This window comes from Atractosteus spatula, chromosome 9 (genome assembly GCF_055471065.1).
Source record: "Atractosteus spatula isolate fAtrSpa1 chromosome 9, fAtrSpa1.hap1, whole genome shotgun sequence".
NCBI lineage: Eukaryota > Metazoa > Chordata > Actinopteri > Semionotiformes > Lepisosteidae > Atractosteus > Atractosteus spatula.
In genome coordinates, this window is record NC_142714.1 from 27,537,647 (window position 1) to 27,552,118 (window position 14,472).

General features: G+C 38.5%; 1 protein-coding gene across 2 annotated transcripts in view; it reads left to right on the top strand.

The window, feature by feature from the left end:
* pals1a (protein associated with LIN7 1, MAGUK p55 family member a) overlaps positions 1–14,472 on the top strand; it is a 78,106-nt gene that overhangs the window by 60,061 nt on the left and 3,573 nt on the right. For both annotated transcript variants that reach the window (XM_088925321.1, XM_088925322.1), the window contains 9 exons: positions 1,406–1,555; positions 2,499–2,660; positions 2,982–3,059; positions 6,854–7,037; positions 7,476–7,547; positions 9,947–10,018; positions 11,633–11,800; positions 12,316–12,518; positions 13,807–13,917. In XM_088925321.1, coding sequence (XP_088781447.1) covers positions 1,406–1,555; positions 2,499–2,660; positions 2,982–3,059; positions 6,854–7,037; positions 7,476–7,547; positions 9,947–10,018; positions 11,633–11,800; positions 12,316–12,518; positions 13,807–13,917 — 1,200 coding nt within the window. The remainder of the gene's footprint in view (positions 1–1,405; positions 1,556–2,498; positions 2,661–2,981; positions 3,060–6,853; positions 7,038–7,475; positions 7,548–9,946; positions 10,019–11,632; positions 11,801–12,315; positions 12,519–13,806; positions 13,918–14,472) is intronic.

Consider the following 14,472-nt stretch of genomic DNA (forward strand, 5'->3'; position numbering starts at 1 on the left):
GGGGATTGGCTGCTCAGATTGGCTTACCTAGTGGACATATTTACAAAAATTAATTAAATTAATCTGGCATTGCAAGGGAAACACACAACACTATTCAAAGCCAGTGACAAAATTCATGCCTTCAAGAAGAAGCTAGAATTTTGGGTCAGCAGCATACAATGGCACGAGCTTGATTGTTTTGCAACACTGAAAAGTTATTGTGAAGAGTTTGATGAGGACACCCAAGTGCTTGATGAACTCACTCTAAAAATCGTCCAACATTTAAACAACCTATGCGAGTCTGTCATGGAGTACTTCCCAAATGAGCAGGATGAAAAACTGCAGAATTACTCCTCGGTTAAAAATCCATTCATAGTTTCAGGAAACCTTAAGACTTCACGTCGCAAGAATATGAGAAGAATTGACTCTTCCTTACAAACAGCTTTTAATGAACTGCAGTTGGCAGAGTTTTGGTGCAGCACCAAAAACGAATATCCAGTATTATCCAGTATCCATTATTATTATGTTCTTCTGTTTGCGACCCTCTACCTGTGTGAAGCTGGATTTTCGTCGTACGTTTCCACAAAAACAAAGTATCGCAACAGATTAGATGCAGAGCCGAACATGAGACTGCAACTCACATCCATAACTCCAAACATAAAAAAAAATTGTAGACGTAAGAGACAAACTCAGTCATCACACTGAGATTGTTCTGTTTCTGCTGGTTTGAAGTCAGTGTTGATTAAAAATTATCAGTACTCTTTTTTAAAAAAAATCTCATGTATTGTTGTCTCACTGTGGTTTATTTTGCTCATTTTGCTACCAACTCTTTTCCTGTTAGCGTCTCCTCTGGTTCTATAAATCTATGCGTTTTCTTTCCCTTTGCTAACAATGTAAAAAAATAAAAGTTTTCAAATCAGAAGAAAACCCTAGCTTGGTCGAACCGGCGGTTAGAATGTCGATTTTTTTTATTCTCAAACACTATTTCAGTGATTAAGCTTTATTGAACTCTAGGGGTGCTAATCGTAGACAAGACATTAATAAATGACTGAAATAAACTCAATGGGTTCATGTGGTGCTTACAATTAAAACAAAAACAATCGATTGTTTTTTCCTTAATAATTTGCTAAATTGCCTCTGAATAGCAGTCCTAAAATGCTTTTTGCAGAACACTGCCATAGCTAATCCTGAAAAGTAAGAAAAAAATCTTGCTGGGGATCCACGATATTAGCTTCGACAGAAAAGTGTTCCGTCATCGAAAAAGTTTGAGAACCACTGTTCTAAACCATAATGTCAGTTGGTGAGCCTTGTAATGACTCAGCCTTCTGTGCAGTGCATCTCTCTGCAGGCATCTGTGAGAAGGACACCCAGAAGATCCCAAAGGCTTCATCTGGCCCATGCTGACCCCTGACACTTTCTTCCTCAGGCTCTGATGCAAGCTCATGACCAGGTGGCCGAACAAGAGCTGCAGCCAGAGCCAGCTGGCCCCCAGGATGGACTCTATGAGACACTGACACAATATGGCGGGGAGACAGTGAAAATTGTCCGCATCGAGAAAGCACGGGACATTCCTCTGGTGAGTGCTGGCAGTTGAGCAGTCTATCTCATCAGCTGCCCACTTCTTCCTCTTAATTCACTTTCCTGCCTTATGAATTAAGCCATTAAGAAAAATATTGTATCACTGTCTGAGAATCAGATAATTAAAACTGTGCTGCTTGTCCAGAAAACATCCCTTTTTATCTGTATTGGCATGCCTTGGCTCGTAACTGAAACCTTTAAATTTAACTTCTAATGGTGTTTAGGTGGTTTTTGCTGCTTGCTCTGTTCAGTGACTTTGTAGACATCAGTCTTTGAAGTGGCACTTCTCTGGTTGCAGTGTCAACTGCCAGGAGTGAAATCCAAGCTTCACAGGCTACCTGATGCATTCGAGTAGCTTCTCCAGTTAAAATGTACATCTTTGAAGAGAATTATTTGAAATGCAAGCTGCAGAAGGTGACAATATGCAGGAGTATCAGTAAAAAAACAAATGAATAAGCTGTGCCAAAAGTTATAAAAAGCCAAATATTTCAATTTATCCTATATTTAGTAGCCATAACAACTGTAAGAAGGGCCATTATTCTTTAAATTGTCAACATTTGAAACCACGTTTAGTGAGAAAACCGGTTCTGTAGAGTTTTCATTTGTGGCCAGGGCACCTTTCAGTGGCAGCTGGGTAAAATGCATGATGAGGTTCAGTCATCACAGTTCTTAAAGGATGAAAGGTGTTTTGTATGTGTTAATGTTATGATACTCAATTTGAACACATACTCCTTTTATATCTCAGTTCCATTTTATTCCTAACTATTCAACAATTAAGCAATTTGCTGTCAGCAATAATAATTGATTACTTTAAGATGAGCACAAAGTCAAACTCTGTTTCCAAGATTCCAAGCTGTAGAAGAAAACAGCTTGAACAATATAAAGGGGGGAGGGACAAAGCAGAATGGAGCAGTGCTATAGCTGTGGTGTGTGTTTTTCAGGGGGCCACAGTGAGGAACGACATGGATTCTGTGGTTATCAGCAGGATTGTGAAAGGAGGGGCTGCGGAGAAGAGTGGGCTGCTCCATGAAGGAGATGAGATCTTGGAGATCAATGGCATCGAAATCCGGGGAAAAGATGTCAACGAGGTCTTCGACATCCTAGTAAGTCCACTCTAAAGCGGCATACAGCCAGCCTTGTAAGTGTAGTCATTTTCAAAATTTGATAATAGTTTTCAGAATTCAGGGTCTGAGCCAAAAATATTAGTTATGTGCAGTGTTCCTAGGTCCTATAAATACAAAAATACTGTACTTTTTGTCTTTTACAAGCATGTGTAAGCTGATCTGAGATAGCAGGATGGATGACTAATGGATGACTAGATATGCATTTTTTTTAAATGATCCCATTCAGTGAACTGTACCTGTAACTCTGTGGATGGAGCTAGCTAATGCTAACCCAGGGGTGACTGGTTTCTGGTCTTACAGGCTGATATGCATGGCACGCTGACATTTGTGCTCATTCCCAGTCAGCAGACCAAGCCCCCACCCATCAAGGAGACTGTGGTAAGTGGTCCTGTCTGCTCCTGACACTGACACTTGTGAAGAGTTAATAGCTGCCAAGTTTTCGGCAAGCTATTTCGATTCACTGATATGTTTTAGACATTTGCCAGACACTGGCAGTAGTACATACACCACAATGGACCATTTTATAGTGTTGGCATTTTTATTTTTACACTGAGTTCAGTAGGCACAAGAGCAGAAGCAGAAACCAGGAAGTAGGATTCCCTTGAAATATAAAATGACAGAGTTAATGGTAAATTTTGTTTGTATTTGAAGTGTGTAATTTGGCTTGACTTTGCATTTTCTTTCCCATTGCTAAATTAAATACTCCAGGGTTTTGATAACACTAATTTTATGTGCTGTAAGTGCTTTCTGGGACTCTTTCCTCTTATTTAACTTTGTGATAACTTATTTTCCCGGGAAACAAATTAATTTCAGAAGAAGAAATTCTCATTACTTGTTACTTCTAATTAAAGAGTTCCAATTACACTACATTTACAAGAAAACTGGAACCTGATGTCATAATTTCTTTATAAATTGCTTACTCATTCAATTATGAGCAATAAAGAACTAATTTTTGTGTGAGAAAAATTCTGCTGCAAGTAATAGCTTTTTTCATAGGGATCAACTAATAAAAGCAACTGTAAAAAATAAAATTGGTAATAAACTTTAACAATTTAATTTTACTTAACATTAATAATTGTTCAGTATACCACATTTTTTTTCTTTCCTTAGTTTTTGCCTTTATTAAAATTAGATAAATAAATGGCATGAATCATCACATGAAATTGTAATCGCAGATCTTTGTAAGGCTTTCAAATCAAGAATTTCTCAGTTCCAATGTTCTATGCCCTGGTGACTAATTACATCTAGTTGTTGAGATTCCTTCCTCGGCATGATGACAGCCAGAGAAGAGCCAGGGTCCTTTTGAAGGACCTCTCGAAATGCCTGTCAGCATGGATATTGGACACTCATGGCAATCATTGAGCTTCTCACATAGATGTCTACAGGTTAAATCAAGGAATAATATTCACATTGTTGTAAAATACAATAGGTGTTTTCAGTCTAAAAGATGAGTGTAGCCCTTTATCAAATGCCTTTCATAGAGCATAACAATATGGTTGTTACTCTGAACTAGATATATGCATGTCTGCTCATTGGTATGTTGGGTGGGGACAATATATTGGTAGAAGGTCTGGATTAAAGGCATGTGAAATTCTGGGCATAAAGAATTGTATGCCTTTTTCAACAGAATGTATCCTTATGCAATCCATCTCCTCTTCCATATCTCAGTAGTTTGAGGGAATCAAATCCCTTGGTCACAATAACAGTACAAAAGGGTGATTTAAAAAAATATTATAAAAACATCAGACAAGAAGGATTGCTAGTCTCTATAGATATGCATTTCAGTTTCCTTGGACGTAAAAACAGGCCACACAACCAGATCCGATTTCTGACATCTGGATTTCATTTGTAATTGTGCTTCACACACTGCCTTTGCAGGAGCCATCAGAACTACATGATTGTTAGCCTTGTGCTACAGTACAGTACTGTGAGATACAACACAAGATTAACACTGCCTCATTCCCCTTTCCTCAGGGAAGCCCTTCAAAGGAGACTGCTGTAATGCAGACTTCTTGAGAAGCATCGAAGATCATGGCATTGTTTTCTTTCTGACTGATCCCATCACTTTTATTAGGCTGTGCACAGTTAGGTGCTAAACTATTTGTGATGACAGTACTTTGTACTGTAGTCTGTGTTTTCACTGAAAGTTTTGATAGGTATTTGTCTGTTATTCCCAAATTGTCATATTCCCGAGAGATCTGAAATGAATAATCATTCACTTTCGTGTCAGTTCTAGTAACAGCCACTTACGTTATGAGAACTTGTTGCATTTTAACCATATTTTTGTGTTTTGTCAATAAGGCCAAACAGGCAATTAGAAGTAGAAGAGAGTTCATCTCATTTTTGCTGCTGTTACTCATTTAATAAATGAGGTGACACCAGTTGGGTCTCCAGCTAAACTGCAGCAGTAAAGAACCAGTGGCCCATCAATGATATTTTCTATCACATTTTTACTAGTTAACTTGAAGATAAACAAAAGGTTCAAATTTCATTAATCAAAACCATTAGCATCTGTCAGTGATGGACAGAGTATTACAGCCCACCTCCCTCTGTAAAAAGAAAATGAAATTATCTTTTTCAAAGTGGAAGTAGGAGGGAGACACAGACCCTCACTCTTGACTTACAAACAGTGCTTTCATGAGACCCAGGTCAAGTGTAACTAGCACCAGCATCTGCAGGTCAGCAGGTTACAGATAACTCATTCCCTCACAAGGTATCTGTAAACTTAAAGGACATATTTTAAGACGTTTTCATGGAAACAAAATCTTTTGGACTCTTCTATCCATAACTGTTACTGTTATATACAAAATTAAACATAACTTGATTGAATCTGTTTTATAGGATAACACTGAGATGCAGTTCTGAATCAATTAGATTATTCCAGTGATTATCAACAACAATAAACACTTCTAAATCTTCAAATCTTCACTTTGTCCTATGTGATAGTATAAGCAGTTAAGGTTAAAGTGGCCATAATTTGTTTCATTATATGTGTAATTTTATAAATGAACCTGAAACTTGTAATGCTAAATTATATTATATACCCATAATAATCCTTTGTTACACCTTGAGGGTCTGTAAAAGGAAAGAAGGAAAAGGTGGTCTATTCATACAATTTTACTGTGAAGATGGGACAGAAGGAATGAGATTTAGTCCACATTCAAATGGAGGTTCAGCAGTATGTTCACTTTGACAACTACAGTGCACACAGGAGAGGGGGCTAGACAGCAGGTGTGCTGGCAGTTTTAATCTTGGAAATGTACCGTGTGTATGGTCCAGTCTATATTGATACCACATTTCCCATGCATATCTGACACATTTGTTACATTAAACAAAGTTTGTTAAAGAAAAACACAAATCTGTTAAATTACAATTTATGACAGGTTGTCGTGTAAATTTACATTTTTTAAATGATGTCTGTTACAATTGATGCATTACAACACTGTCATTAAAATCTTAAAAGAGAGTTTAAGTTTAATTTGAGTTGGCACATCATAATGATCCATCATTCAGATCTTCAGAGGCTCACCTGTAAAAGACAATAAAATCAGTCAAAGGTATAACTATGCTCAGATACCGATCTATCCATTTTCTTACTGCTTCATCCATCTCAGGGTCCTGGCAAGCAGTAGGCACAAAGTGGAATACACTCTAGATGGGATGGGATGCCAGTCCATTGCAGGGCAGACACAGGCACGGACACATTCACACCTTTGCCAGATTTTCCAGAAGCCAATTAACATACCAGCATGTGTTGGGACTGTGGGAAGAAAGCAGAGCACCTGGCGAAAAACCCACACAGATAGCACCCCAGTTGTTGAGTCCAGGTCCCCAGCACTGAGAGACAGCAATGCTAACCACCACGTCACTATATTTTTAATAATATATATTAAATAAAATGTATATAAATCGGACACCCTGTAATAATGTTGTTTAAATGGGCTATCTAACTTTCTGAGCATCCTGTATATCTCTAAAGAATAAGCAACTTGGTAGTGATTCCACAGGCACTGTGGTTTGAATACATCAACTGTTTGTTCAAGAATTCAGGAAAATGTCATCAAGACAGAAGGGTCTGTAATGCCCTTAATTATTTTAAGGGGAGCATTCAGGGTGCATTCAGTGGTTGCTATTTCTTGCTCCCTGAAATGGATCTTTCTTTCTCTGTGCAGGTTCATGTCAAAGCTCACTTTGATTATGACCCCTCTGATGATCCATATGTGCCTTGTCGAGAACTGGGACTGTGCTTCCAGAAAGGAGATATCCTGCATGTGATTAGCCAAGAGGATCCCAACTGGTGGCAAGCGTACCGCGATGGTGACGAGGACAATCAGCCACTGGCTGGTCTCATTCCTGGTAGGTTAGGAAGCAGCGCATCACGACCTCAGGGGTCCAGTAGTATGTATGAGCTTCTGACCTGATGACACCACAAAGAATTGCTCATTTTCCACAAAAGAATTGCTGGTGGATCACTTCATTTACAGTTTTGTTGGGTTTAGAAAATTCTTCCATTTTCTCTCTTATGTATAAAGTACCACTTTACCATTTACTACTGTGTACTGTGTTAGGTGGATTTGTGTATCTGTTTTTTTTTATTTATTGCTATTTCTTAATATAATTTCATTGTTTTTCATGTTTTTAAATATATTAAAAGAGCAATATAGTATAAGCCATTGCTACACTGGAGAAGTGCAGATTCTAATAAGAGCACATGATATTTTGGGTTATTTTAGAGATGCTGCTACTTTCTAATGCCTGTTGTTTCTAAACTTTTGCCCTGTGAATTTTTCTCAGGGAAAAGTTTCCAGCAGCAAAGAGAAGCCATGAAGCAAACAATTGAGGAAGATAAGGAGCCAGAGAAGTCAGGTTAGTGTGCCTTCTAAAACATCATCAAAATTGTTACTGATACAGTGGTCTTGCAACTTGCGCATTCTCAAAGCAGTCGCAGCTTTGCACTGTCTGCTCTGGAAAGAATGCTTTATTCTCTGAAAAAAATATCAAGCAATACTATGAGAGCTAGTGAGCCTGTACAGTTGTGTTATTTACTTTTATTTACTGTACATTTATCCCAAACCCCCAAGTAAGTTATGAGTTGACTATACTAACAACTGATTGATACTAATTCAAAGAATTATTACAGGATATGTAAAGAACTTTCACATAATTAGAATGGACTTGGTCTTCAGCCCAAGCACCAGTGTTCAAACAGATCATTCCAATTACATAAAAACAAAAACCAAATAGCATGCCCTCATTCATCTCTTGCTTTCTTGATTACTAATAGTTAATTGATCCAAGGATCTAATCCAGTCATTCCTTGAAAGATCCAGTGGTTTTATCAAATACATAAATGAGCTAGTTGTTCCAGACACCTGCCACCTTCCCCCTATCAGAAAGTGACACCTGTTCTCAGTTCTAAATAAACTCCTTCCTAATTTATATTTGTGTCTCTGGGTTTTTGTTAATTATCCAGAGTGTACTGTTTTACTTGTTTTGTTTAGTGTTGTCACTATTGAATGTTAATTTTTGAATGAAAGAATGATGATGAAATCGGGAAACATAAAAACACCATTAATTCAAAACAATAAGATTGGTTTCTCAGTAATGTCTTAAGTTTAAAAAATAGCTACATTTTAAATTAAAAACTTTTTTTACTGCAAGCTATTCATTCATAAATGTATTAAACACGTTATTAGAAATGTAGTCGAGAGATGTGCTTTATGGGGATTTATGGGGCCTTAGAAATCAGTAGAGTTTTCTAATTGCATTACATGCCGAAATAAGTTAATATTTCCCATTGTAACTGAAAATATATATTCATGAATTTCATTAATTTCATATATTCATGAATTTCAGAGAACACGTCAGGGCTGTAAAGATTAAAGATCTCTCCAAGCCCATTGTTTCTCATTTCACCTCTGACGGCCACGACCACTCTAATCTCTCCGTCTGTGTTCTCAAAGACGGTTTTCCAAACTCATACATCAGAAAGACCACCGAAACTAAAATTATTCTGCAGCTAGGATCACACCTTCTCCCTTCCCTTAACGACAGACTACTGTTCTTTTAAATTTTCTCCATTCATTGGAAGTTTCATTTCACACCTCTCTGCACCCATTCTGACTTCACACCTCTTGATTGGCCTCTCTTTCTGTCCCCTGCTCCCGCCTCTCACTCCTCCTCCCTCCCAACCTTTGTTCTCCCGCTACTTTACCTTTGCCTACTGCCCTGTCTCTCTCACACCTGAAGAAGGCTCCACGGCCGAAACGTTGTGTTCTCTTTCTTCTTTTTTTTCAGCATGGAATAAACCTATTACTTGTTCCTTTGCAGCCTACGCATGCTGACGCAGCTACCCACCTGAACTATATTCATGAATGATGTTTTCATGTCCTGTGAATTTGAGAAATGTAAAACTAATTGATCAGAAGCTGTGGTTCACATAATAGATATTAAGACTAGCAATATGGAAATCAGTAAGATACAGTGGGTGACATGCAACAACCTTTTGGTTTCTGGAAAGAATAAAGTTCTTTCCACACTTTTGTCTTAAGGCTTGTAAACATTGTTTAACATATTTTAGAAATATGCTACCTAACACTTGGTTAATCGTTGAGCTGTGCATATTGATATTATTCATAATTGAGTATTAAAATTTTGGTTTGCGTGTTACTGATTTCCCTGTTGCATTTTTTTAGTTATTTCATAGAGATAACAGACATTGTTTTGATCAGAAGATATTCACCCGATTGACCAAATTCTGAGCATTTTTCAACTGGGACGTTAACAATAGAAGAACTTTGCAGCCATTGTTTTGTTTGATTATAGACATGTAAAATTAGTCATGAACATAATGGTTATGCCTTTTCATATTATTCAGGACTGAGTTTGTGTGGACCGAGTGATGTAAATCCTAGCCCTCAAGGGCTGGTGTGTCTGCAAGTTTTTTAGGTTTCTTTAAAGCAGCAGCACCTGAAGAGCTGGGAGAGGTAAAGTTCCAGTTAAGGCAATGATCAAATTTTTTAGGCCACTAAGAGCTCACATACTGTATATTGGAAACCTGCAAATACACTGGCTTTCCAGAACCAGAATAAGCGACCCCTGGTGCAGACGAATGCTGCCTAGATATCCATACTGCTTTGTGCCTCCTACAAGTGTAAGTGATATGGGTCACAGAGGTGAATGGCCTTCACTTACACTTCAGAGGTGAAGGGCAGTTCAGAGCAGGGAGACATTAACCTACTGCCTTTAACTCTTCAAACCCATAGGGAAGCTCTGGTGTGCAAAAAAGAACAAGAAGAAGCGGAAGAAGCTGTTGTACAATGCTAATAAAAATGAAGGTAAGGAAAGCTATGATTTATGTCTCGCTAGGACAAACAGTCAGGCATGGGAAGTACTTTCTTGAGGATTTGGCACTGTGATGTGTGTCCTGGGTGCCAGGAGCAACATCTGTACTCACAACTGTGTCCACTGCAGATCCTCAGAGGACTAGAGGCAGCTAAACCATTGACCCAGCTCGAAAAATATCAAATCTTTATTTTACCAGATAACTCGGCTGAAAACAGATTCTCATTTACAGTGACAACCTGGACAAGAAACTTATACAAATGTTACATAAAATACGGAAAAAAATAAATGGACAATCCATAACGTACAACATAAGGGACATCATAGGGGAGGCTTTTTGGTCGTCTCGCCCATCATCATTAAGTAGAAGTTTATCTTTTGCTTTGAAAGCACTGTAATTGGGTGAAATCACTCAGTGGAGAGACCCTGGCAGACCTCTTTGAAACTTTTAAGTTGTTCTAACTTGTACTGTGCACAGCCTGGTATTGCCACATGGAAGATGATCTCTACCTGGCTTAGTACACAAACTTGAACAAACTTGGGAAGACAAATTAGGACCCTTTTGTATCCAAGACAACTTCTAATTTGTGCCCGGTCATACAGCCATACAGTTTTGCCAAAGCAGTCTTAAAAGAGCCCTCCTCAAGATATGAACACAAACATTCAGTTGTGAGACCACAATTGTAAACCCCAACTCCACATTGCTGCCCTCAAGGCTGTGTTCTGCCCCCTATCATCTTGTTCTTCCAGGGTTTAATATAGAGAACTTTGAACAGATTATCTGTTACATTAAACTGAAACTAATAAATTACTAAATCTCTGTAGGTAAATGTGTTCAGATTAGACGAATTCTTCACAGCTTTGAAAATGACAGTAAATCACTTTAACCACTAGGTAACAGAATGGAATGTGCTGAACTGCTGTTTTATTATTGTGGGCTCTTGATTATCCTTGTGGAAATGTTTATATAATTTTATGCTTGGATTATTGTTCATATAGCTTAGAGTTTTTCCCATAAAACTACCAGAATAAATAATATAGGATTGGCAGTCATTACTAGATGGTGCAAAGCACTGTTTTCTAAGTATTATATCGGGTACAGTATAAAAAGCCCTGTCAACTTCCTGTGTAGTCAATGTCAGAATAGTGCAGTGCTGTGTTGCAGTTATAAACTGTAAGTGCATAGTTCCATGTTTTGAAAAACACTTATCCAATATATGTTTCAGAAGATGTCTGAGCAGTGTAGCACTTCATTTCACCAATCTTCATTTTTAAAAAGTTTCAGCAGATTATTAGAGGTTAGTCTGACCATTATGAAGTACTGAAGAAGCAGACTTTGGGTAGTGATCACGCTTCTGCTCCTGGAACAGGGTGAAAATTAAATTCCTGGTGAATTTAAAACATCCAAGGTCTAAAAGAAAAAACAGAATGAAGGCTTCTCAAAATAAAAATACATTTCATCTAACACATTTAATAGGACTTACACACAGTAGAATACTCCGTGTAATAGTAGACTGCTGTTTGGTATAAGCACCATTTGAACTTGTATGGATTCGGTGGGTTTGAATCCAGTGGGTGAGCTGAGTCTTCTGCTACTTTTGCCTTAGATTATGACAATGAGGAGATCCTGACCTATGAGGAAATGGCTCTTTACCACCAGCCAGCTAATAGGAAAAGGCCAATAGCACTGATAGGTCCTCCCGGCTGTGGGCAGAATGAGCTTCGGCAGAGACTGATGGCCAACGAACCCGAGCGCTTCGCCGCTGCTGTCCCACGTAAGATAATGAAGGCTTCCCTCTGCTCATTCTCCAGTCAGACAGTGTTAAAATCCCTCTACTGATGAATCACATTTGTGTGATTCAGTCAGACTCAATGGTCTTCTCACCATTGTTTTCAATTACTCATCAACCATACTCCATCAACCAAAAATGTACGTTTCTTAGTGCTAGTCACTGCTTCAAACCACCTTTTGTTTTTGTGAGCTAAAACACCATGATGTTATAACCCTTTTGTGTTCTACCATTCATTGAAGGAACCCCAACATTGAATTCAGAGGTTACATCGACAGGAAGGCTTTGTATAGCAACACAAGTTCTGCCTTTATAGTGATTAGTGTATTTCACTTAAACAGAATATTGCGAGATCTGTACCAAACTAACTTACTTTTTTCTGGAAAGAGACAAAGATTAATCAAAGTTGGCTACCACTATTTAAATGCAGTAATTTGTGTTTTTTCCTGCTTTTACTGTTATTGCACATTTGATTTTTTTTTTTTTTGGTCGGATTTCAGACACTACACGGAGCAGGCGAGACAATGAGGTGAACAGCCGTGACTACCACTTCGTCTCCCGACAGGCTTTTGAGATGGATGTAGGGGCTAACAAATTCATTGAGTCTGGAGAGTTTGAGAAAAACCTTTATGGTACCAGTACCGACTCTGTACGTCAAGTCATCAATTCTGGAAAGATCTGCCTGCTGAGTCTTCATACTCAGGTACAACACCAGGATACACTGGACACTACTGGAAGATATGCACTTTGTGTTTAATTGTAAATTTCACACTAGGGCTTCAGAATAATCCACATTACACGGACTAGGTCCCATAGCCATAACTAACTTTACTGTCATTTTACAGAGTTGTTTCAGTTATTTTCATCTGTTTTGGCACATACTCACTCTTTACATATGTGCTAGTTCAATGTGACTTCAATCACAAGCTTTTTAGGTTTAATCATGACAGTATTTTGGCATATTCACAATGTCACAATTTACAAAGTGTGGTTTTTACAAATGGCATGATCTGTACCTACAAATTTACATTTTGCCCTTGACTTTAAGGATTGCAGTTGCAGACAAGGTGAATCTTTGACACAGTGTGTGTGAAACAAATATGTAAACTGAATAAGGGAAGTTTTTGTCTTCGATTCCTTATTAGCTTGCAATGGCAGGAAAAAAACTGCAATCCTTTTGTATGCGTTATTATTATAATACTCCACTCAAGGTGCTTTACAGGCTATTGGGACTGCTTTCCACCACTACTAATGGGTAGCTCCCACCTGGATGATGCAATGGGCAGTAACTTAACACATTTCAGATACCAGTGGGTAGGAGAACAGAGTGGTGAAGTCAGTTCATAGATGGGGATTATTAGGAGGCCATGACTGGTAAAGGCCAGGGGGAAATTAGCCAGGACCAAGGAGTAACACCCCTACTCTTTTCAAGAAACACCCTGGCATTTTTATTGACCGTGGAGAGTCAGGACCCAAACAAACCACTGGGTGAGCACTCCCTACTGGTCCCACTAACACCTCTTACAGCAGCACCTTAGTTTTTCCTAGAAGTCTCCTATCCAGGTACTGGCCAGGGTCACACCTGCTTAGCTTCAATGGGTTGCCAGTTGTGAGTTGCAGGGTGATAGGTATACATAGGTTTGCAATGTGTTATTTTGCAATGTTTGCAAAATAAATTACACTGTCTAATAAGTCTAGAATCAGGGTCTTCTGTGGTGCTGTAAGTGCTTCAAACTGCCTCGAGATCCTAAAGGCATGCTTAAAAATTACAGGTCTCCTTGTGGTGCTGTTCTATTATCAGTTGTAACTCCTTGGTAGTATTGATTGACTGTCGGCTGAAGGGTAGGGGTAGATGTTTAGATACATCTCTATGCTATTATGCCCAGGAGATGAGATTGATCCTGGGGAAAGTTGATTAACTGGCTTTAAATGCAAGAACTAAGGTTTCCATTCAGCAGTTTCACATCTCTCTGCTGTTTCCTTATCCACAGTCTCTGAAGGTGCTCCGCAGCTCAGACCTAAAGCCGTATATCATTTTCATTGCACCCCCAAACCAGGAACGGCTCCGTGCTTTACTGGCCAAAGAAGGAAAGAACCCCAAGGTAAGAGCACCTCAGACCTCGGGGTGAGTGTGTTTACACTGCTGGAGTTGCAGGGTGTGGTTCACTCAGCCTTTTTTCCAGTTCCCAACACAAGGCTCTTAACACTGGGAGAAGTCAGGTAGCTCTTACTTTATAAAAGGTTTTTATTTATACCTGTGTCCTTTGTTTGGTTTACAGTGCCTTGCAAAAATATTCACTGCCTTCTAGTGATGTCCCATTTTGTTTGGTTACAACTGGCTGTGTATGCTGTTGTGTATACCCTGTATAAAATGTGACATCATTGGAACTCAGTGAATACTTTTGCAGGGCATTTTATGTGTACAGTGCCTTGAGATCATGTACCATGAAAAGTGTTATAAACTCTAATATTCCTTATTAATAATATTTCTTCTAACACATTTCTTAATGCAGTCATCTCATGTTGTCTGTTAACATTTCCTGTCAGGATTGTACTGACTGTAATTAAGAAAAACAAACATTTTCAGTTCAGTTTTTAGTAAGAGTCACAATGAATGTTTTACTGTTTTTTGGCTTTCATTTTTGAGGTATTAGTGA